The sequence below is a fragment of the Monodelphis domestica genome, chromosome 5, assembly GCF_027887165.1.
Source record: "Monodelphis domestica isolate mMonDom1 chromosome 5, mMonDom1.pri, whole genome shotgun sequence".
Taxonomy (NCBI): domain Eukaryota; kingdom Metazoa; phylum Chordata; class Mammalia; order Didelphimorphia; family Didelphidae; genus Monodelphis; species Monodelphis domestica.
This window is the reverse complement of record NC_077231.1, coordinates 282,750,421-282,775,870: the sequence shown is the minus strand read 5'-3', so window position 1 is coordinate 282,775,870 and position 25,450 is coordinate 282,750,421. Positions and strand designations below refer to the sequence as shown.

Below are 25,450 nucleotides of genomic sequence, written 5' to 3'. Positions count from 1 at the left end.
AACAACAACCAAATTACATTGAGAATTGTTAAAATGTTTGTTGGTTGGATGAGATCCTGTCCCACTATCCTCCAAATTTTGACTGAGAGTTGAATAGAATGGTAAAATAGGCGACTCAGTGGATTGAAAGCCAGGTCTAGAGTTGGGAGGTCCTGGGTTCCAATTTGACATCAGACACATCCTAACTGTGTGACTCTGGGCAAGTCACTTAATCCCCATTGCCTAGCCCTTACCACTCTTCTGCCTTAAAACCAATAAACAATATTTATTCTAAGATGGAAGATAAGGGTTTTTTAAAAAAAACGAATAGTGAAATAACTATGAATGAATGGTTTCCAAGGCTTTTTGTTAGTACTGTGAACTTTTCTTCCTAAGTTGCTAAGGTCTTCCACTGATTTACCTAATATTTTCCCAGTAATTATTTCATTCAAGGTACTATGAGTAATTCCCATTTTTGTAATGGTTTCCAATATACAAAGCACTTTCTTCATCAATGCCCTATGAACTAGATCATCCAGATATTTTTAGACTCATTTTACAAATGAGGAACCTGAGTCTTAGAGAAGTTATGTGATTTACCTACTTTGACACAGCTCCTAAATTTCAGGGTCAAGCTTAGAACTCTGGTCTTTTGCCTCCAATCCCAGTGCACATTTTTTAAAAACTTTCCTTCTATCTTAGAATCAATACTATGTGTTGGTTTCAAGGCAGAAGTATGGTAAGGGCTAGATAATGGGAGTTAAGTGACTTGCCCAGGATCACACAGTTAGAAAGTGTCTTAGGCCAGATTTGAACTCAGGTCTTCCCATCTCTAGGCCTGGCTCGCTATCTTCTGAGCCACCCAGCTACCCCCTAGCCCCGTGTACTTTAAACCTTACCATAGTTACAGGGACATAGTCCCTGATTGCCAGGAGCTTATGATGAAGTAGAAAAGATAGGCTGGGTACACCAATAACTTTGGGGATTGATCAGAGGATCTCCAATCAGTCAAGATCCTGAGTCCGCTTCCTGAAATCAGAGACTTTGAGTGTACCATTTGCAGTCTGTAAAAGGTATCTGACACTGAGTGACAGTTTGCATATTAAAGGATCAAGAAACTTGGCGCAGGACTGGCAGAGACGACCAGCTTGCTTTGGACATTTTCTCCATCTCAAGCCAAGAACTTAAGAGTTTAAAAACAAGGTACAAGTGAATGTCACTCATTGAATGACTGGTCAAGTCATTCAAGCTTGAGGAGTCAACTCGGGAGTCCACTCTGCAGAAAGAAGTCTGTTCTTGAGGACCAGTTTGGACCTCTTTCAGGATTCAATATGGCAGGAAAGGAATTTCTGTCTCTTTCTCCATCAATAATGGCATCTGATGGCAGAATCACATGGCCATAAGACATAAACTAGCTGAGAGAAGAATTCAAGGACATCACTTCTTGAACCCTAACCTTCTGTGTGGAGAGAGGGGAGAAGAGGGAAAGCTTTGTGCCTGGAACTGGGATCCTGCTGCTCAGGAGACAGTCATATATTGACATAACATATTAACAGTGACATATTCCCATTGATCCTGGGGTAAGGGTCATCCCATAGCAATGGTGGGACCAGGCAAGGATTGTTGAGCCAGAACCTAGAGGTGATGGAAATGACTGCCAATCGTGCTTAGTGAGCTCAGCCCCAAACAGGGCACTCAACATGGAGCAAGTTCATGGGCACAGCAGAGCCACACACCTAATTCAGACATCATAAGAAAACATCAGGGGGCCTACAGTGTTAAAGGTATTAGTTGCCCCTCTGCAAATGCCACCCATATGTGGAAGGGTCCTGTGCCAGTGTCTCCCATGTCTCACAATTATTGCAAAAAGTCTTCAGAGGTGTTGGAGATAAGAGGAAATTCCTTCTGCCCATGCCCATCGGAATCTGCTCTGCAACTTTTAAACTTAGTTGTCTGGAGCCCTCAAAGGTTAAATGACTTGCCCAGGGTCATACTACCTGTATGGGTCAGAAGGATGTCTTCCTAATTCTCTGGTTGTCCCTCATAATTAACTCACACCTGTGTGCTACTCTTAAGCCTTGTAAAACACTTTCCTCCCTATATTCCTTTGAGGCAGGGTTTGTAAGGATTATTATTACAACTTACTGATGAGGAAACTGAGACCCAGAGAAGTCATAGGATTATGGCCCTCATAGGTTCTTTATCTTAGGTCTATTGTTAGGGAATCTATGACCCTGGATGGGGAAAAAATGTCACATTTCTATTCACTAGTCTCTCTGAAATTGAGCATTTCTTTCATTTATTTAAAAATGTTATTCTGCAAAAAGGTCCATAGACTTTCCCAGACTGCCAAAGGGCTCCATGACATAAAGGAGGTCAAGAGCCTCTGATCTAGAAGGAACTGCAGAAGTCATCTGGTTCAATCCCATTTTAGAGCTGAGGAACACTAGGCCCAGGGAGGTTAGTGAGCAGGCTACAGTAACTTGGGTTGTAAAAGTATTGGGCAGGATTCTAACACATATCCTTGGACTAAAGAGCCAATGCTGTTTCCTCACTGCCTGCTGGGAACTAGCTTGCCCATGGCTGTAGAGTTAATCAATAGGATTCTGGGTCCTGAGTCCAACACTCTTTCCACTAAGCCAAGATGACTTTTCAGAAACTGACCCAATCCCAATCCAACTTCAGGTTGGCTGATTTCCTGCAGGTGACTGAGGGACAAAATATATTTCAGGAACCACTGACAGAGATGAGTACTCCTGCCTCTCCTTATTCATGCACCTTCCTCCCTTTATATCAGGAAGATAAGGTCCAGTGTCTGAAAACAGAGTGGCCTCAAAATGTGCTTTTGAAAGGGGCAGCTCAGAAATCTGAGCCTCAGCTCTCTCTTGTCACTGATGTGGCTTTGAATCTCTCTGAGCTCTCTGGCTAATTGTTCTGAGATCACTCCTTCAGTCCTATCAGGGTAGTTTCTAGATAATAGCAATAATGACTGTTCTTGTTGACATAACACCTTTTTTCTGAGCTGCTCCAGTGAGTATACAAACATCTCATTAATTCTCACCACAGCCCTGTGGGGGAGGTAGGAGGCAGGTGTCATTATCCCACTTCACAGATAGGATTCATGCCCTGAAAGCTGGTTCTTCTGGCTGCCAGAGGTGACACCTCCACCTGTAACATGGACAACAGAGATACTGTTTGGGCTCCTGACCTGCTGCCTCCAGAAGAGGAGGGTTTAAGGCTATTGTCCACTGTTTAACTGACAAGGGGTCTTAGATTTAGAAGGGATCTCCAATTCCTACTTTGTACAGATGAGGAGGCTGAGGCCAAGAAAGAGGAAAGGTCACACAGCCAGTAAGTGACAGATAGGATTTGAACTTGTGTCCTCTGATGGTAAATAGGCAACTCTTTTCACTCCATTGTGCAATCCCTATTTAAACAAAAAGGAACAATCCTTTCATTTTCCTTTTTCATGTCAATCAGTCAACAAATTGTATTAAGTGCCATAGAAGAGGCAGGCTCAAAAATGGGAAACGTTGTGTTCAAATGACACTTTGACACATACTAGTTGCAGGACCCTGGATAGAGCATTTAATTTTCAGTGCCCTAGTCAATTCTACCAGACCAAAAGGTGTAGGGAGGAAATTGATTTGAGTCCCAGGTTAAATTTCACCATCTATAAGAAGCTTTTCCTAATTCCCCTTTAATGTATATTATTTATATATAATATATGCACAAAATTAATACTATACAAATGCTATAGATGCATATAGATGCAAAATAAGTACTATATAAATGCTTTCTGTGTATGTGTGTATACAAACAAGGTAGCTTGGAAAGAAGGTACACTATGGAACAACTAGATGACTCAGTGGATAGGGAACCAGACTGAGAGGCAAGAAATTCAGGGCTCAAATTTGTCCTCAGACACTTCCTAGCTATGTGACCCTGGGCAAGTCACTTAACTCTAGTTGCTTTGCCCTTGTCACTCTTCTGTCTTAGAATTCACTAAGACAGAAGGTAAAGGTTGGGGGAGTTGGGGGCAAATGTCATATATGAGGAATATTAAGAAAATTAGAAAACAGTGTCTTTTTAAAACGTTCACTTACTATGTATTTTGGAAAACAGAGTTCCATTCTTCTAGACCCACATACTAAATCTGGTTTTTCAGTTGGGCAATTTAGGAGTCTCTATGTTCATTCACTCTTTAAAGTCTCAGGGATGCAATTTAATGCAATGCAGCCCTGACTCACTGAGTAATAACCTTGTAAGAGATATATCACAATTGCTACATCAGAAATGCCAAATTGTCTGCTTAAACCCTCTCATTTCCTCAGCTGCTTTTCCAAGAGAACTCAGCCTTTCTATAGGTAATCCCATTTCTTGCATTTTTATGTTGCCTTTTGTGTGGTTGTTAACGTTTATATCAGTGACTTGGGTAAAGATGTAGATGGCACATTTAATATATTTACAGCTAACACAAAACTTAGAGGAAGAACTAATCCACTGATCCCAAAAGACTTTGACAGTTCATTGTCAATTGTTTCAACTCTTTGTGACCCCCATTTGGGGTTTTCCTAACTTTGACACCAGAGTGGTTTGTCATTTCTTTCTCCAGATCATTTTACAGATGAGAAGACTGAGGCAAACAGAGCTAAGTGACTTGCCTAGGATCATGCAAAGAGCCCAAGGCCAGATTTAAACTTAGGAAGATGAGTCTTCCTGACTCAAGGCCTGACACTCTAGTCACTGCATCACTTAGCTGCCTAAGAACACTGAATTAAATTTGTTGGAGATTAATATAAAGTCTAATCCTTGGGTTCAAAATATAAGTTTTACCAGTATGTAATGAAGGAGGCATAGTATGATAGCAATTTATCTGAAAAAAGATCTGGGGTTTTTTATTAGACTCTGCTCAGTAGGAGTCAACAGTGTGCCATGTCATCCAAGAAAGATAATGGCACTTGAGACCATTAGGAAAGGACTGGAGGACCACATATTGGATCTGTTATGGTAGAAATACTCTTTTAGGTAGAAGACTGGCCAGTTGGGCTCTGAGGCTCTCTGGATCTGAGATTCTGTCACAGATTACAATTGAAATTTGATATTTGCTGTGAATGATCCCTATCAAATGTAGCCATCCCAGTTTCCATGTTGGCGATCTTATCGGTACATCATGTTAGGGCAGAATTTTAAGATGAAAATTTTCTTTGATATCAGTATAATAATTTTAATAGTGGACTGGAAGAATGAATCATGTCTGAATAATAATAATATCTGACTCTTTCCCTGAGTATATAGAGATTCAAAAGGTGCTTTACTTACATTATCTCATTTGAGCCATACGAACCTGTGAAATAAGTACTATCGGTATTATTATACTCATTTTACAGATGAGGAAACAAAGGCTCACACTGGTTATACAGAACTAGTCATAAGCATCAGACATAAGACTGTAACCTGGTTCTTGCCTGACACAGTGACCACCACCCACCCTTTCACTTCACAGTTGTGCAGCTGTTGGAAAGAAGATTCAGAGACCACATAAAATAGTTCTTATTGTTAGTGAAATGTCTTTCTTCCCTTCCTACCTCCCTCACTGTTGGCTTTTTCCAGCCAGGAACCAAACCAAATGAATCAAACTTGGATTTCTAGTAATATAGTATTTCCTGCCTTGCCATTAGACTTGGAAGGACAATAGAAATGAACTTGAAATAAGCCATTTTCAAATGGAGCCTGAAGTAATCTGGAAGAACACTTTATTCCACTCTTCACTTATTTTTAGTTAGCCAGCTCATGGTTTATGTTCAATCAAATAAATAGGCAACATTTTAATAACTTATCTGGCTCAACTAATCCCTGAAGAATGTACATCCTGTAGTCACGTCTGTCTTGCGGTAGCTCACATCTTGTCAAACTCTTGTCTCTAGGCCAGGTTCTGTCCTTTCTGTTTATTTTGTCATCGAGTGAAAGAGAACAAGGGTACTTTGACAATGTCACTGATAGGTATTCTAAAAATAATTTCAGCCATTTTTTCTGTCATAATGGTAAGGCCCTATTTTCTTTCCTGTGATTTTTCATTGGAAACTATTATTTTCTAGTTCCTAGCATGATTTGTGCCTCTTCAAATTGATTTTTAGCCTCTTGGTACAATTAGAAATTATATGAAATTTTGTTCTTGTATCATGATTTTTTTTACATGTATACTAGGAATTATAAATGTCACTTGGCAGCTCAGAGTCTGAGATTCCCCATCTCTAATAAAAGGGTATGGGGCATCCCCTAAGGAGTTTCTTCTAACTATATCATATCACATTCTATGAGCAATCAATCAAGAAGCATTTAATTAAGTTCTTACTGTGTTTATGATTATAAGAGGAAAGAGCAGGAGAGGAAGAGAGGAATGAAATGAGGGGGAGGGGAGGGCAAAGGAGAAAGGGAAAGGGGCAGAGAGGGAAGGAAGGGAGGGAGAAAGGGAAGGAGAGAAGGAGGAAAGGAAGAAGGAAAGGAAGGAAGGAAGGAAGGAAGGAGAGAAGGAGGAAAGGAAGAAGGAAGAGAGGAAGGAAGAGAGGGAGGGAGAAAAGAAGGAAGGAAGGAAGAGAGGGAGGGAAGGAGGGAAGGAAAGGAAGAGAGAAGGGGGAGGGAGTATACATATCATACTCTAGAGTTGAGGAAACAACAATAAATTAAAAATTAGAAAATCTAAGTTCTGTTCCTGGCTCTGCTTCTAATTCACTGTAAATCACTTGGTTAATGATTATTTTACCTCTCTGGTCCTGGTTTCCTCCTCTGTAAAATGAGAAAGTTAGACTAAATGATTTCTCTAGGTCCTTCCCAGCGCTGACATTCTCTGATTCCATAAGCCTGAGTAATAATCTGAATCACTTTATGAATCACCGAAGACATTTAATTATAGTTTTAGTATTCAGTGTATTTAATTGTATTCTGATTTTGTGAAGAATGCTAATGTAGTAGAAGTCAGTGGCTTTTAACATTGCTAATATTTTTTGAGTATGATGACCCCCCCTTTTTAATACCTCCCCAAATTTCATGTGCCTCCAGAGATTAATAGGTGTTAGTATTTGTTGATTGTGGGAAATACATGATAGCCATGGCTGTAAAAGATGAAGAATAAAATATATCCACAGGACATTGAGTTGGTTCAGTGGGTGAGATGGGAGATCCTGTGTTTAAATATGGCCTCAGATACTTCCTAGCTGTGTCACCCTGGGCAAGTCACTTAACCTCTATTTATCTCAGTTTCCTCCTTTGTAAAATGGGGATAATAATGGCACCTACTTCCCAAGATTATTGTGAGAGGAAAAATGAGGAAATATTTGTAAAACTCTTCACAAACTTTAAAAATGCTACATAAAACTATAAATGCTAGGTTTCAGCATCATTAACATTATTATTATAATTAAGGAGTACTGAGGGGAGTGAAGAACAGGAAGGAAATTGAATTGGTGACTGATGCTAGCCAAGGAGAAAAAGAAAAAAAAGTTATGATGACTTATTCACTCAAACTAACTTAATTGTAAATGATTACTAAATAAACTTCAGTAATTGTACTGATATCCACTAGGAAAGTTTTAAAACTTCATTCTTAAAAAAATATGACAGCAAAAGGCTATGGTGAATTTCACAACAGTTTTAAAAGAATGAATACACGGGTTTTTAAGCACTCATTTCTTCAACCATCTGGATTATTCTGAGGCACGCATTGAATATTTGGGAGAACTAGGTAAGGAGAAAAATTATAGAGCTTTGTTAGTGCTTACATTCAAGGACACCTTCACTAATTCTAGGTCCACAAGTTGGGAACCACTAAAGATCCTTGATTCCATTGGGGGAGGCCATCCTTTTGTTAACATGGATTGTGACACATACCCCCAAGCCATAAAAAGCATTTCGCATTTCCAACAAAGTATGAATATTTCATAGTGTTTCCAAGTTACTGTATCAAAATCAAAAACATCTCATTACTTACTAGTGACTAAAGTAGCGACAGACAAGCCCCTTTCCAGCTGTGCAGTCCCTGCTTCGTTTGTGTTCTCTTAGCATAACTTTGGACAGTCTTGGATAATCTTTACCATGGGAAAGGGCATTGGAAGGGGTCTTTAGTGGATGATTATAGATAATGAGAGCTGAGTCTTGAGCAAAGCCAGGAGGCAAAGGTGAGAAGAGAAATATAGGCACAGAGGATAGCCAGTGGAAAAGCACAAAAGTCAGAAGAAGTAGCATGTGTGTAGAACATTGAGTAGGACAGCGGAGTGTCAATGGACCCTAGAGTATACATGCTCTATAACAAAAAGGCAAGAAGGGGAAGCTACAGGACTCAGTATAGAGAGAGCCAGGACTAAAGCTGGATGGTCTGGATCCAGATGTGGCCCCAGATACTTCCTAGCTATGTGACCCTGGGTAAGTCACTTAATCTCCCATTGCAAGCCCTTCTGCCTTGGAACCAATACATGCTATTGATTCTAAGAGAGAAGATAAGGGGAAAAGAAAGGGAAGGGAAAGACAAGACTGGTAGGAAAGGATCAGGTCATGAAGGTCTTTAAAAGCCAAACAGAACACTTCATATTTGATCCTCAAAGTAAGAGGGAGCCTCTTATTGAATAGGATACTAATGACTTCAAAAGATCACAATGGCAAGTGAGCAGAGGATGAATTGAAGTGGGGAAGAGACTTGAGACGGAGCAACCAATTTTTTATTATTCTTCAGTTGTTTTCAGTCACGTCTGACTCTTCGTGACCCCACTTGGGGGTTATTGGCAAAGATACTGAAGTGGTTGGCCATTTCTTTTTCCAGCTCATTTGACAGATGAGAAGACTGAGGTAAAGAGAGTTAGGTGCCTTGCCCAGGGTCACAAAGCTGGTAAGTGTCTGTGGCCAGATTTGAATTCATCAAGATAAGTCTTCCTGACTCCAGGCTTGGCACTCTATACACTGTGCCACCTTGCTGGCCCTACCCATCCAGTGGGCTATTGCAATATTCTAAGTGTAATGTGATGAGAGGTCTGAACTGGAGCTGGGTGAATGAAGAGAAGAAGACATAAATGGTAAATTTTGTGCAGGAAGGAATGACAGGACTTGCCAATTAATTGGCTTCACAGAGTACGTGTGAGAGAAGAGTCAAGGTAGAGAGCCTGGGTGACTGCGTCAATGAAAATGTCCTCCACAGTAACAGGAAAGTTGGGGAGAGGGGGCTAAGAATCACAGTTTTTACATCATCATAACCACGTAAATATTCACTTCACTGTCAATGCTCTAAGTATATAATCCTTGCCTAAGCTAGTCAGTGGACTCTGGAGAGACGTGAACTCTAGCAATATGGACCATGTAATATTAAACTTGAAAACCGAAGGCAGCAAAGCGAGCTCACAGAATTTCCTTGGGAAGGTAAATTAAGAAGCTGCTGGAAGTGGTTTCATTACAAATTCAGTGGCAACAAGAAGCATCATTTCATGGTCATCAGGGTACTCATACTGAACATAAGCAAAAAGGGAAAAGAATGTTTGGCTACAGTAACAATGATATTTAATAACGATAGAATTTAGAAAGTGATTTAAGGTTTATAAAGCACTTTACCAATATGATTTCATTTAATCTTCACAGTGACCTGGAAAGTAACTGCTGTTATTATCCTCATTTTTTACAGATGAGGAAAATGAGTCATACAGAGGTTGTGACTTGCCCAGGGTCACACACCTAGTAAGTGTCTGAGGTTGGGTTTGAACTTAGTTAGGTCTTTCTGACTCCAGGTCAAGCCTTCTATCCACCCACACCATCAAAAGTATATGCCATTGTCATGAAGCATGGCCAGGACATAAATCAAATAGAAGAGGGATTCGCTAAAGAGGGTGAGATGCTCCAGATGTTCCTGTTTGCAATTATATCAGGAAATTCCAAAACCTCCTAAAAGGAATCTGCAATGATTCAAAAGAATTCATCCTAATGAATCATTCAGAGGAACAATTCACAATTGGTAACTGGGAGAATGCCCATCCCACCTGACATTCAGTTCATTGAACTAGTCCAATATCTTAGACTGGGCCACCCTCCCTACTGTTCTCTAAAAAACAAAAACATTTACATTAAACTAAAGGTGCAGTGGGTAGAGTGCAAGGCTTAGAGTCAGAGCCAAGTTCAAATCCTGCCCAAGACATTCTAGCTGTGTGACCCTAGATAAATTATTTAACTTCCCTGTCTCAATTAATTTATCCATAAAATGGGGATAATAAGAGTGGCTGCCTCTTAGAATTGTTATGAGGATCAACTGAGTTAACATATGTAAAGAATTAATATGTACAAAATAATATAAACACTTAATATTTTTAGTGTTATTATTAACTATAACTTTCTAGCAATACTGAAAGAAGTGACCTGTCCAAGTACATGGGTGTGCAGTGCAGCTGTATAAGTACAAGTACAGTGCAGCTATATAAAAATGACCCAGAGGAAGATTTTCAGCCCATTGGTGGAGCTGGTATGGACAATTCAAGGGAATACATGGTCAAGAGTCACATAATATGAAGAAGCATGGATCCATTTTAGCCTGTATCATTGGTATGGATTGCCATTTGAACAAAATCCCGGATTCATTGAAGTATTGCAGAATTATTCCATTCCTCAAACATTCTGCATAATTAATCATCTATTCTAAAAGTGATTGGCAGAGTATTTTATGTTTCTCTGGGGCCTATTACTTTCCTTTAGGAAAGAGTGAAATCGCTGTTTTGACTCACTGTGACTTGCAAGATTGGTTCAGTCTTAGATGAATAGCTTGGGACTAATACAAGCTGCGAATGATGGAAATCCACTCAGTTCTGTGCGATTTCCAATGTCCTCCCTGTGGGAAAGAGGAGAGATATGGGAGTGGGGCTCTATTTGATGTTCCTAAGAGGAGGTACAGGTTCATTTTTTCATCTTCTACATAGTTTCTTCTCCATCCATCTTCATAACCTTCATTGACTTTCAAGTTCATGTTGATTTCACACTTCAAGGTTTTGGCAAATCAAATCTTTTTAACATTTCATAAAATATGAATGTGATATAAAATGGCCCTAAGGCACTTTACTGTGTAATCATGAATTATTTACAGTGGTCATAAACTGAATTATGTTTGTTGTTTAATTCAAATCAAAGTTCCCAACTTAATATCCCTCAGTGTTCAAAGCCAGGATGTTTTATAGGTTTCTCCACGGCTGAGTTCCTGTTTCCTGTATTTATTCTTTTGGTCACTTTCTGCTGCTCTAAATCAATGCAGTTTGATTTAACCATAAATTAAACTTAGCTTTGGTCTGGGTTCATCCAATTGGTTATCAATAGCAGTAATAATAATTCACCCTTATGTAGCACTTTGTAGTTTTCAGGCTTTTCTTCATAACTACTATGAGGTGGACCATGCAAATATATCCATTTTACAGCTGAGGAAACTGAGGTTCCAAGAGACTGGGCCCCCAGTTCCCACAATTATTAAATGTCTGAGTAGGCCCTTGGGTCCAGCATCTACGACTCTTGCTTTAATGATTACCCCATTATATCACAACATTACAGAAATAGATAATGTAAATCCCCAAAGACCAACATCACCAGACCCTTTTTTGGACAGGGCTGGCTTGGAGGGAAGAGACCTCTATACTGTGAGGTTTGGTCTTTTGTTAATAAATAGAAGTGTCTCCATGGTCTCCTTGTTGGGCCACTGATCGACTCACTTGTGTGTTGGAAAGTGGGTGCTGCCATCTTGATTTTGATGAGGAATGGGAGATTCTTCTGAACATAATCAGGAGGATCAAACTTCATCTAATCCAGGTGATTAATCAGGGGCAGAAGGTAGATCACAGTCCAGATTACCACCGATTACCTGGCTCTCAGGGCCACAGCAACAATCAGATGTAAGAACTAAGACCTGGCCAGCTGGGCTTCCTTCGCCATACCCGAGACATCTCCTGTGATTCCCTGTTGGACGTAGGGTTGGGGAGCCACATGCTTGCCTGCCTGTGAGTAGTCAGTTGCCTGGCCCTGATCCTCTAAGTGCTTATGGTCCTTCTTTGGGTTTCTTTACCAGTTTAATAATTTCCTTGCAATTTCACAGACATGTTAAGAGATGAACCCAGAGGGAAGATGAATATTGCAATAACAAGTATTTCAATATTTAGTTTTTAGGGATTAACATAGGGCAGGCTCCAGATCTTAAGAACCTTTGGGTGAAAGAAATGATGCAAAAATGGGTGGAGGGGGAGAACTATTTGTACCAGGGCATTTATGACTGGACTGTTTATATTATTGAAAAAACTGGAAACAACCTAAATGTCCAGTGTTTGGGGAACGGCTAAACAGGCATCATAGATCAAGAAGGAGTGGGGGCTATGCACAAAGGGGCTTTACTACTATGGAGGTTGACAAATGGGTAAAATAAAAATACATTTTTAAAAAGTCTACACAGAATGCAAAGTGAAAGGTAGACTTAGGAATGAAGAATTGGAAAAGTCATTGTGCTACACTAGAAAGAGCAATAAATTTGAAATCAGAGGACTTGGGTTCAGATCCTCAAAATTCAAATCAAAACAATCTCAATTTGAAATTCAAATGAATTTAAATGTTTCAAGCTCTTCAAACTGAGAATCAAATTTTGTTGTTCTTGAGTCATTTCATTAATGTCTGACTCATTTGGGGTTTTCTTGGCAAAGATACTAGAGTAGTTTGCCATATCCTTCTCCAGGTTCAGTACAGATGAAGAAACTGAGGCACACTGGGTTCAGTAACTTGCCCAGGGTATAGTAATAATTTATTAATTTTTTTTACCTGATTAATTGATTTTATGCCTTGTTGTTTAAAAAAATCAATGTCTTCTAGCTTCTAGGTTTTGGAAACTCAGAACCTTTAAAAAATAGTTTTAGAATGAAGGCTTTTGTTGTGTGTCACTCAATTAATAAAGTCAAAGCAGGGAAGGTAGATAACACAGTGGACAGAGCATCAGGACTAGAGATCAGAGGTCCTGGATTCAAATTTGGTCTCAGACACTTCCTAGCTGTGTGATCTTGGGCCAGTCACTTAACCCCCATTGCCTAGCCTTTACTACTCTTTTGCCTTGGAAACAATACTTAGTATCAATTCTAATATGGAAGGTAAAGGTTTTAATAATAAAAAGTCGAATGTTTTCCATCATTGTTTGGAATTAGCAGGATCTGAGGGAAAGCCAGCATCACCTTCACTTTTAACAATATTGTTTGGTTTGAAAAGATGACGATGGAAGTGCTGCAGGACTCCTCAGGATCCCTCATGTCATCTGTGAGCCCTAGGATGAGGGGTGTTGACCTAGAGATGATCTGTCTCCAAGAGGCTTCCCCGGAGGAGACAGTAGCACTCCATGCATCCCCAGTTTTTTTCTGATGTGGAAAAAGAGCCAAGATCCTGATTCTGAGCAGCCAACCCATTACTGCTACTCCCACATGTAGAATCTATGTTGTTTGGGTTTTTAATAAAAATTACACTCATTAATCTTTGCCCAGTCTAACTCCAAGAGCATTTATTAAGCTCCTATTGTATACAAAGCTCTTTGCCAGGACACTAGGAATACAGGATAAAATGAAAACTAGTCCCTGCCCTCAAGGAGTTTACATGATGAAGAGAAGGTGTTAGGGAGCTAACGTATAAAGAGAAAATAGCTATCAGAGGTAGCATTTATGGAATGCTTTAAAACCTGCAAATCACCTTGCAAAAAATGTCTTATTTGCTTTTCACAACCACCTTGGGGTATAAATATTATAGTTAACCCCATTTTACAGATGAGGGAAGGAAGCAGAGAGCTTAGTCTTGCTCAGTTACAGCTAGCCTCTGTCAGATGATTTGAATGTCAATATGCCACCTCCCTTTATATATGCACAACATCATCTGAAAAGAAAATGAGATCAGGAAGAACTTTCCAAAGGAAGAGAGAAGGCAACAAATATTTACTAAGCCCTGTTCTATGCCAGAGGACAACTAGATGGCTCAGTATAGAGTCGTGAAGATTCATATTCTTAAGTTCAAATCCAGCCTCAGACATCTTCTAACTGTGTAATCCCTGGGAAAGTCACTTAACCCTGTTTGCCTCGGTTTCTTCATCTGTAAAATGAGCTGGAGAAGGAAATGGCACACTATTCTTGTATCTCTTCCAAGAAAATCTCAAAAGGGGTCCCAGACAGTCAGATAGAACTAAACCACTCAACAACAACAATGAATTATACATCAGGCAGACATTTCGTTTGATCCTGACAACAACCAGGTGGGGGGGTGCTATTATGATTCTCACTTTACAACTGAGGAAACCGAGGCAGGCCAGGTTAAGTAACTTGCCCAACGTCCTACAGCTAGTTAGTGTCTAAGACTGGATTGGAACTCAGATTTTCCAGACTGGACCAAGTGCTTTATCCACTCATTCCCCAGTTAGGTAGGAAATACATGGGGTAAGGCTTGGAAGGAAGCTAGAGATTCTGAAAAGTACTGGTGAGAAGGGGGCTCATTCTTGGCCAGGAGAGATGGGAAACCAAATTTGGGGAGTAGCAAGAAGGCCAGTTGGACCAAACCAATAGGATTCCAGTGAAATAAACTTGAATAAGATGTTCTAGAACCAGACAGTGAAAGGCTTTAATTGCAGACTAAGGAGATTATATTTAATCCTAGAAACAAAAGATAACTGGGTTTCATTGGGTTATACTAGTAAATCCATGGGGGAGGGGAATTAACTTTCCCAGTGATAGCCTGATCAAATCACCCTCCTTTCATGAGTCTTCAATTGCTGTCATATGTGGTTTGTAAAGAAATGGGATGGCAAGGAGAACTCACCAGGATATTTGTATAATATCCGGTGTGTCATAGTGAGCGATGAGTAAAACGACTGGAAATTCCCACCCAACAAACCCCACTTATAAGGAATCCTAAAAAGGAAAGGCGGGAGTGGGGGAGGGCAGGGCAATCAGTGCCTTCCGAGGAAAAACTATGACTCAATAAAAAATACTAGGGCTTTGTCAGCCTTCGAGAGTGTGTTCTAAGACCCTCCTTCCACAGGGATTAATGGGAGTCTTGTTCCGAAGTAGTACCGGGTAGGTAGCAGAATGCTTGAATTTATTTTTTGTCCCATGAATATTCCAAGATATTCTAAACTAGATCTCATGAAATCTAATAACATTAAAATCACTGGCTGTTGGCAGAAGGGAAAAATAAAATAATCTGAGGTAATTGGGAGTTGCACTCATCCATCACCCTCAAATTAAATATTACAAGCATCCAAATATGCCACGTGTAATTGAGGTGCTGGAAGTAGTCGTTTTCCTCTGTGTTGGGCTTTCTAGTTTCCAGGATAAAAGGAGACGGATGAATATGGGTAAAGAAAGATTGGAAGCTGCAGATTTAGGATGATGATATTCACCAGCCATTTTCTTAATGGAAAAATGACTTCTCGGTGCTATTTTAGTGCATTGCTCTAGCTTAAGAGCAAGGGGGAAAGAGAAGAAAAAGGAATAGGGAGAGGCCAGGTTTTGAACATCTCTAGATCTGGCTTTTGGTCCACTGAACCACCCAGCTGCACCCCAAAGCAGTGGCTTGAGAGGAAAATTTGTCGGTCATTCAACAAACTCTTTTTTTAGACCCTTACCTTCCATCTTAATATCAATACTGTGTATTGGTTCCAAGGCAGAAGAGTGGTAAGGACTAGGCAATGGAGGTGAAGTGATGTGCCCAGGGTCACACAGCTAGGAAGTATCTGAGGCTAGATTTGAAACCAGGATCTCCTCCTTTCAAAGCCTGGCTCTCAATCCACTGAGCTACCTAGTTACCCAACACTGTATAATTCTAATTGGAAATCCCCAGATGCAGCTGGAGTCTAGAATCTCCTGCTTTTAAAAGCTTGGCTGGAGCTCACTCTATAGGAAGCCAGGATTGTGCCTGGATCAGCCTGCATGGCCAGTCATTGGGGGCGGGAAGTGAAATGAATAAAGGGTTATTGGGCAGATGGGTTTGGTATCTCAGTATGCCAGGTAGGGCAAGGGTGAAGAGGCTTCCCCAGCTACAGAATAAAAGCAGCACCTAAAAGGCTTATGGGGAGAGGCTGGACAGGGAAGACAACTTTGATCTTATTAGATATGTAAAATAAAAGCAAGCTGTAGATAAGAGAGTTTCACATAACACCTGCTTTTTCTATTCTATTACGTATATTAGTGTGTTCATTATTTTTGGTGTTTAACTTCAGGAAAAAATGAAAATTTTTCTTTTAAAAAGAAGTCACTGGAGGTCTCTGGGTGGCTCTGGATTGAGAGCCAGACCTAGAGACTTGAGATCCTGAAATCAAATCTGTCTCAGACCCTTCCTCGTTGTGTGACCCTGGGCAAGTCACTTCACCCCCATTGCATAGCCCTTAACACTCTTCTGCCTTGGAACCAATACACAGTATTAATTCTAAGATGGAAGGTAAGGGTTAAAAAAATCAATATGCCAGTACTGGGACAGAAATTAAAGGATTAGCACAATTAAACTCTCTAGAGCAGAATCTGGGGGTCCATGAACTTGTTTTTAAAAAACTAATTGGATAATTAAATTTTAAATTTTAATTATATTACATTACATTAATTACTTTGCAATCCTACGTAGTTATTTGATGCACTTAATAGCATCATTCTGAGAAGTGGTTCATAGACTTTACCAGGCACTCCCCAAGAAGGTCCATGACATATACAGAAGTTAAGTGCTTCTGGTCTGCAGGCTTCAGAGAATGGTCTGTGGCATCAGTTGCTCCAGAAGCTGCCAGGGGACTTTTGTTGCCTTTTAAACCAAAGCAGTAAAGGCCTCCTTCCTCAGGATCACCAAGACTAAAAAGCTTAATTTATGGACCAGTGCCACCACCATATTAGAAATGTACAAGTAGAGATTGTTTTTGTGATTATTGATCAGGAAGTCATCTGCAATTCTTTGCAGAGGTGGTGAATCATGGGTGTAGAATACTACATATGTCATACTTTCTCAGTTTATTTATTAGTTTTTTAAATTTTATTTTATTTTTTTAAAACCCTCACTTTCCATCTTGGAATCAATACTGTGTATTGGTTCCAAGGCAGAAGAGTGGTAAGAGCTAGGCAATGGGGGTTAAGTGACTTGCCCAGGATCACACAACTGGGAAGTGTCTGAGGCTAGATTTGAACCTAGGACCTCCCATCTCTAGATCTGGCTCTCAATCCACTGAGCTACCCAGCTGCCCCCTTTATTGATTAGTTTTGCTGAACTTTTTTGTTCTTTTTTAGATTCATTACAATAAAGGATGACTTGAGGGTAATAGACTAGGAAATGTAAATGATCTGAAAACAGATTTTTAAATATTTTTAAAATGAGTCATCCCTAGATAACATAAAAGGAAACAATCCAGAGGTTATAAACAATTCTAGTTTATTTATTTTTTCTTTTAAAGTCACTTCATTAAGCCTCCAGAACTCTTTAGATTTTACTCACAGTATCCAAGCTGCAAATTTTCCAGCATGGTAGAAACTACCAGAGTTTGTACTTCAAGAACTCGGGATCTCCTTTGTGCCTCAGTGAGGCTTTGGAGTAAAATATCAACAATCACCTTCTAGCTCAGGAATTTTATCCTGTCCTTGACTCTGCTGCAAGAGTGTCCTCATTAAGTTCACCATCCATTTGTCAAGCCACCAGAAGTGGGAGACCATCACATTGCCTGTACCTAGAATTAATGGAAGAAAAAACTTGTTTTTGCCTTTTTCCTATTTCTTATGATTCCTGAATGCCATGCCCTACTTTGGGAGGAATGATCATTGGCTATGACAGGGTTAGGGAAATGTAGTTGCTTAATGAAGATCTTTGGCTGTATGAAAAGATGAGAATGTTTTTTGTCATGATCAACTGTTTCTATGTTTTGATTGAGCCAAACAAGAAAAAACCATTTTATTACTATTCATTAAGTTTGAGTAGGCTGTTACCGGGGAGCTGGACAGCTTTGGGTGCCATAAAATCCTGGAATGGCTTTCTAAAAGAGATTGTCGATTTTCTTGTGGTCAAAGGTCCTCTTTGCCTGCAGAACAGAGGCTTGTCTCTCTACCAGAGTTCAGATTCCACAGTGGGAGAGTCAGCTTCGCCGAAAAAATAAATAAACCAAGCTAAAATGCTAGACATGAAGTCAAGATCTGTGTTTGAGGGGCTTTCTGGGAAAAGTTTACGTATTGGTCAGTAATCAGACCTACCCTGCCCCAGAAGGGTTATGCAAATTTCACAATATTTGGCCTTTTTCATAGAGATGAAGACCTGTGGTTACCTTTCAGCTATTCCGGGGTTAATCATAGCTTTAAAAGGGACCTTCTTAGCAGTCATCTAAGCCAGGAGTTATTGATGTTGGATTCAGGGACTTCCAAAGAATCCAAGGATAGAAATTTCAGAGGTTCTGTGAACTTGGAAGGGAAAACATCATATCTTTATTTTCACTGATCTTTAGTTTCCTTCATAATATTATGTATAATCTTCATGAATTTTATTTTTTATTTTAAAAACATCATTCTGAGACATTCAGAGGTTGGTTTCATCAGACTTCCAAAAGTGTCTTTGAGTCAAGTCAAGTCAACATGCATTTATTTTAGAAAAAGAATTCAAACTTTTATCTTATGTCTTAGTGACAACTCTAAGATGAAGGGCAAAGGCTAGGCAAATGGGGTTAGGTGACTTAGCCAGGGCCATATAGCTAGGAAGGGTCTGAGGCCAGATTTCAATCTAGGACCTCCGGCCTCCAGGCCTGGTGCTCTATCCACTGTGCCTCCTACTTGCTCCTCAACATGCATTTTTATTAATATATTAACACTATATTATTAAGTAATAATAGATAACATGCAAATATTATTTATTTAATATTACATATAATGTAAAATATATCAAAATATATTAATATATGGCACTTAAAATTTTTCAAAACACTTAATAACTATCATTTCATTTTATATTTACAACAACTCAGAAAGGTAGGTGGTGGTTGTGTTCTCATTCTACAGGTAAAGAAACTAAGGTAGATAGAGATTAAATGACATGCCAAGTGTCACGCAGTTTATAAGGATCTGAGACTGGATTTGATTTCAGGACTTCTTTATAGTGTTCTGCCTCTTTGTATTAAGCACCTACTATAAACCTGTGCTAAACTGCTAATTACTAGAGATGCAAAGGAAAATCAAATGGGAGAAGACAACTGGCAAACCAGCTCCATATACAGGATCAGTAGGGGATAATCTCAGACACAAAGGTTAAGAACCCTTGATTGAGGCCAACCTTCTCCTTTTAGATGAGGTGAAGTGACTCGTCTATGACCATAAACCTGGACAAGTTTCTGTTTGGGGGGAAGACTCAGATGTTCATAGATCATTTTAACCTCTTTGCTGGCACGATAGAGAAGGGGAATGAAACTGAGATGAAAATTGAAAAGAGAAGGCGGCAAAAAGGCAATTGAAGGACTTAATCATCCCAAAACATTTAAGGAGTTATCCTGTGGAATAGGAAATGAACTGGCCTTTTTGCTCCAGAGAGCATAATTAGGACCAATGAAGATGGAAGTTACAGGGAGGAAGATTTTGACTCATTATATCAAGTACTGGAACACTAGGTTGCTTCCGCCTTCATTGAGTATGAAGAGGAAAAGCTTTGTTCTCCTTTAGATATGATTAAGCTCCATTCACCAGTATGCAAATCATCACCTGGATTTGCTATTCCCAGGCTATGAAAATAAATGGTAAAACAACTTCCCTCACCAAGTTGGAGTGGTGGTCAATGGCCATTGAGTTGCAGTGGTGGTCAGTGGCCATTGAGTTGCAGTGGTGGTCAGTGGCCATTGAATTGGGGGGGTCCATGGCAGATTCCAAGGTTTTTTCTGGAGCACAGCTATGTAAAGAGAAGAAGAAGCCCCTTTGTGCCATTCTGTGACACTGATGTTACAGAAAGAGAGAGGGTAAGGTGGCCCTCAGCCTGTTCCAGGCTTTTGGGTCATGATATGGGCTAGATGTATCAAAGAGGAAGGCAGCTGTCAATACCTGGGGAAGAGGGCAGGACCCAAGCAAGCATACACCCAAAACAAAACCAAATGGGCATTAATACTGTTTTTTAGAACTTATAATCAGCCAGTTAGTTGTAAGGACAAAGAGGTACAGACTGGGAAGGTCAGGGCTGGATCAAGAGGCAGATACAGAGGGGCAGGATTGACAGCCATGTCTAGAGATGGGAGATCTTGTGTTCAAATGTGACCTCAGATACTTTCTAGCTGTGTGACCTTGGGCAAGTCATTTAATCCCCAATGCCCAGCCCCCTACAACTCTTCTACCTTGGAAGTAATAGAGTATTGATTCTAAGACATAAGGTAAGAGGTATTTTTTTTAAAGAGGTATATACAGATAGTATCAGGAAGCTGACTGCTATAGCTTCAGCCTCTGTCCCCCAAATTTGAACTTGTAAAGAAGCTACATTGTCCTCTCCTTCCATTCCCTCCTCCTTCCTCCCTCCCTCCCTCCCCTCACCTTCCTGTCTTTGATGTGTCAGCATGGTTACGGGATGGTCCTACTCTTCCCCCACCTGACTCAGCCATGGTGATTGGGATGTTACAATTCCATCCCCACCTTGATGGCCATTCCTTTCAGTTACCAAAACAGATTAGACTAAGGATTTCCAGTTTCCAAGATGTGCACTCCCTCCTTTTAGGATTTCATCCCAATGTAGAACCTTCTTTGTATCTCTTTGGCTCTGCTGCTGTCTTCTCTTCTGCACTGTCTACTCTGGTGCACGGCTATTTGCAGTCAATCACGAGCGCAACATCATAGAGAATGGCATTTGTGTGATTAAAACAAACATACTTTTTGCCAAGCATAATGTTTTCTTTGGATCTCCAATTGCTACCTCACCTTCTTTGATGAGGCAGCTAGGTGGCAAAGTGGACAGAGTATTGGGACTAGAGTTAGGAAGATTTGAGTTCAAATCCTGCCTCAGGCTCTTACTAGCCATGTGACTCTGAGCAAGCCACTTCACCTCTGTCTGCCTTAGTGTCCTCCACTGGAAAATGGGGATGATAATGACACCTACTTCCCAGGTTGTTGCAAAGTTAAAATAATATTTTATAACCATTATAACTTTATAAACATAAAGTTATAAGCATTTAGATGTTACATAATTGCTAGCTATTGTTACTATTTATTATTAGCTTAAGAACAAGACCATCTTGGGTTAGATATTCATGTCCTTTCCCCAATTTTTCTCTTAAAAATGAGCTTTTCCAGTTGGGTGAATCAGCTTTACATTTTAATATCGTCTTGAAGGAATTAGGCAATTAATAACAATAGCTCTCCACATTTGTCATCTGCTTGAATTAGAATGATAATGAGCTGTTGGAGCTATTATATATTTAAAAGAAAAGCAAGCTATAGAGTCACAGTCTCTTTTGTTCCCTTTTTGTATATAGAAATGCTCATTTTATTTGATATTCAAGTTCAAAGTTTCCAAAAACTTAAACAAAGATAAGAAAATGTACCCCCTTCTCTCCTTTCAAGAGATGGATGACTATGAGTCTGGAACATTGCATCCACAGTCATACTAGAGTGATGTGTTTTTCTGAAGTCTTCCCCTTCTCTATTTCTGTTCTTGGTTTTATATATAATGTATGTATGTATGTATGTATGTATATGTATATGTATATTTGTGTATGTATATATAATTAAATTATTTATATTATATATATTATATATAAAACCAAGAATAGATATAGATACGGATAAATGTAACGCATTATTGTTGTTTGACCCTCATTTTTGACATCATGAGGTGATGTCTTGACTTGAGAGTGAATTGGATTTAAGTGAGGCAGAGTGGCACAAAGCCATCAGCCTCACTTTCTCTTCCAGAATCATTCAAGTTCAGGAAGCCTGGCAATAGCCTGAGATGTAGTGGAGGAGCTTAGATTCTTTGGTATCTGACCAAACTCTAAGTGTTCCATGGCGCCTACTTCAGCTACCTTCATGGCTGTTGCACTGGAATGAAATGATCCTAATTCCACTGGGGGAAAATCTTCACATGCTTGGGGTAGATAACCGTCCTATTTTGCCAATGGGTTTGTGACTTCTGGTTACCTTTAAACTGGTTTAGCCCATTTGCCAAGATGGTTTACTAGGGTGTGCCTGCTGCACATGCCACACCTTCTTGGAGCCATTAGTGAGAGTTAAGTGTAAGGTAGACACCAAAAGTCGATGAGCAGTACTGAAAAGGGCTCGGCAAGCCCTCATACCAGAGATGCTAGTCCTCCTCCTTTTCTGGGTAAAGGAAGTTAAGAATGAATATATTTGGAAATTCTGGGGGTATTAAAAGAAAGGATATCAACATCTAAAAATTTAAATGAACAATCGTTGCTTTCTATTGTTAGAGGTCCTGTCATCTCTGTGTCCTACTTCTTAACACTTTGACTAATAATTGTGTGACATGGGCAGTGTTGGGACACTGGAAAATGAACCGTCACTTATACGTCTTACTCTCTTCACTGGGTGATTTTGTTGTTATTGTTTGTGATGTAGCACTAATCAGAAGCATTGGTGTTTGCTTTGCTATAAACTCTCTTTTAAAGTGTGTTAATAATAGTAATAACATTTCATAATAATAGTAATAGCAGACACTATGCCAGAAGTTTTTCATAAATCATTTGGTTTGAGCTTTATAACAACTTTGTGAGGTAGCTAGGTATGTTGTGTAGGTGTGATCGTCCCCATTTTACAGATGAGAAACCAGGTTTAGAAGAGTCTGGACATAGGAGGGATCAGAAGAAGCACTGTGTTGGCAAAGAGGCAAAGTTAAATTTGACATCAGGAAAAACTTCTTAATACTTAGAGTTATACAGAAATGGATGAATTCTCCCAACTCTTCATTTCTTAGATTCTGAGTCTGAATGGGTCTACTGGACTTTTGATTATTGGGTACAATGTATATGTAGCTTCTCATAGATGTCTGTCTGTCAAGAGGCAGTCTAGTAGGGTGGAAGACCTAGGTTTAAGTTCTGCCTGCCTGCCTTCCTTCCTTCCTTCCTTCCTTCCTTCCTTCCTTCCTTCCTTCCTCTCTCCCTTCCTTCCTTCCTTCCTTCCTCCATTCCTTCCTTCCTTCCTTCCTTCCTTTCTTCCTTCCTTCATTCCTTCCTTCCTTCCTTCCTTCCCTCCTTCCTCCCTTCCTTCCTTCCTTCCCTCCTTCCCTTCTTCCTTCCTTCCTTCCTTCCTTCCTTCACCTCTTGTAGTATCAGGTCACACAATGGGCTTAATTTGGATATGGTTTTCACAATAATCCACAGGTTTTTTTTCTTTCATGAAAATTCTTTTATAGCTACTCTTTCCCCATCCTTTACTTGTAATATCAATTTCTTTTTAACATAAGTGAGCTGACAGAGTAAATATTATTGTCCCCATTTTAGAGATGATGAAACTGAGGCTTAGAGAGACTTTCCAAGGTTTATACAACTAGTAATCATCAGAAGCAGGATTTGAATTTAAATCTCCAGATTCCATTGACTGCACTCTTTCCATTATCTCATATTGCCTTTCCTTTTTCCATATCATTAAAAGAGTGGGTTTCAGGAATATGAACATGAAAGATGCTACCATCTTGATTCTGAAGACATCAGGAGTTATATATTTAAAACCAGTAATGAGGTTGTGTTTCAGTGTAACTATTTTAGGCAAATGTTTTCCCTGGGAATGAAAAATTCTTTTTATTCTCTGAGTATACACCAGAATTACAATAGTAGATAGACTGCTGCTTCATCAATAGTTTAACTCTTCAAAAATTGGACAACTGATGGAGAAGTATTCCCCAAGATATCCAATTTTCAGTGATTTAATTTAAGAGCACATCTTAGTGTTTAGAGGGGGTAGTTTTTAAAGATAAAAAAAGAAAATTCCTAAAGAGCAAATTTAATGATCATCTGAAGGTTCTTCCTCATTTATGTAGTCATCATTGATCATTTGGGCCATCCCTTGCCTCAAATCAGAAGAAAAGGAGCTCAGTGTGCCAGAAGATTGGAGCCTTCCCATGCAACATAAAATGGGACCTGCTAGTTTCAATCTATTAAATTACTCAATTTATTAAGATTTTTTTCCTTTCCTTATTTTTCAGATTTTGATATTTTTCTCCCACGTGGAAATAACATCACAGTTCTTATAAAGCGTGGGACTTTAACATTCTGCAACATTATTCTCCAGAGAAAACGCCTCTCCTCATTGACCATCAATCCTGGTGAAAGAGCCATCTTTAGCTTTGACTGCCCTCAGCCGGAAAAGCATTTTGTCCTAGAAGTCCAGAAGAATATTGGTAAATATATGTATATATACATATATGTCTGTATAAATGTATTTTAAACTTTCTGCATCTCTATGCTAACTCTCTCTTTTAATGTGGTACTAAATCAGAATTGTTAACCTAGGGCAGTGATGACAAACCTTTTAGAGGGGAGGGTGATGTCCTCAGGTGCACGTGGAGAAGGAGAGATGAGTAGCCTGGCTCCATGTCCCTCTGGCTTTCTAGTAATAAACTCTGGTAAACTCTGTGATGGAGTGATGGCAGGCATGACCATAGAGAGGGCTCTAAATGCACCCACTGGCACAAGTGCCATAGGTTTGCCACCATAGACCTAGGACAGATTTCAGGGGCCCCATGAACTTAATTGAGAAAAAAAATATGCCTATCTTTCCTAACTTTTAGTTTCCTTTATAATCCTATGGATTTTACTTTATACCTCTAAAAATTAATCAGAGAAGGGATCCATATCCTTCACCAGACTTCTACAAAGGTTCACAACATAAAAAAGGTTAAGAACATTTACTTTAAACTTTAGATCAAGAGGAATTCCCATGAACCTTGCTGAGAATGGTCCATAGTGGTCTTAGTAAGATGTCATCTACATTATATGGCAGGACCATGCTACATATATTATTTATGTGAGAAATTCACAGTAAACAGTAGAAAAGAGTCAGGAGAATTATAGAAAAATTTAATTGATTCAGCTGACATTTAAAACCCATATTCCATCTATTACCATATTCCTAGTCCCCCAGATGTATAACCTAGGAGCCACCCTAGATTCCTGCCTCTTTCTCACCTTCCATATTTAAGCTATTGTCAAGAGCTGTAGATTTCACCTTTGCAGCCTCTCTAGAATATGGCCCTTTCTCTCCTCTGGCACTGTGATGATCTGGTACAGACCTTCATCACCACACACTTAGATTATTGCAATAGCTAATGGTGAGCCTGCCTGACTCAAGGCTCTCTCCACTCTAGTTCATATTCCACTCAGCCACCAAAGAATTTTTCAAAAACACACACCTAATGATGTCATTCTTCTCTCAAAAAATCCCTCTTGCCCACAATTTCTGCAAGATCAAAGACAAAATCTTTTGTTTGGGGTTCAAAGTCCTTTATAACCCACCCCCCCAACAGTTTT

The 25,450-nt window shown here is 39.6% G+C and overlaps 1 protein-coding gene across 2 annotated transcripts in view; it reads left to right on the top strand.

Moving 5' to 3' along the window:
* Positions 1-25,450, top strand: part of CDCP1 (CUB domain containing protein 1) — a 74,007-nt gene that overhangs the window by 8,111 nt on the left and 40,446 nt on the right. For both annotated transcript variants that reach the window (XM_007505063.3, XM_056800227.1), the window contains exon 2: positions 24,127-24,321. In XM_007505063.3, coding sequence (XP_007505125.1) covers positions 24,127-24,321 — 195 coding nt within the window. The remainder of the gene's footprint in view (positions 1-24,126; positions 24,322-25,450) is intronic.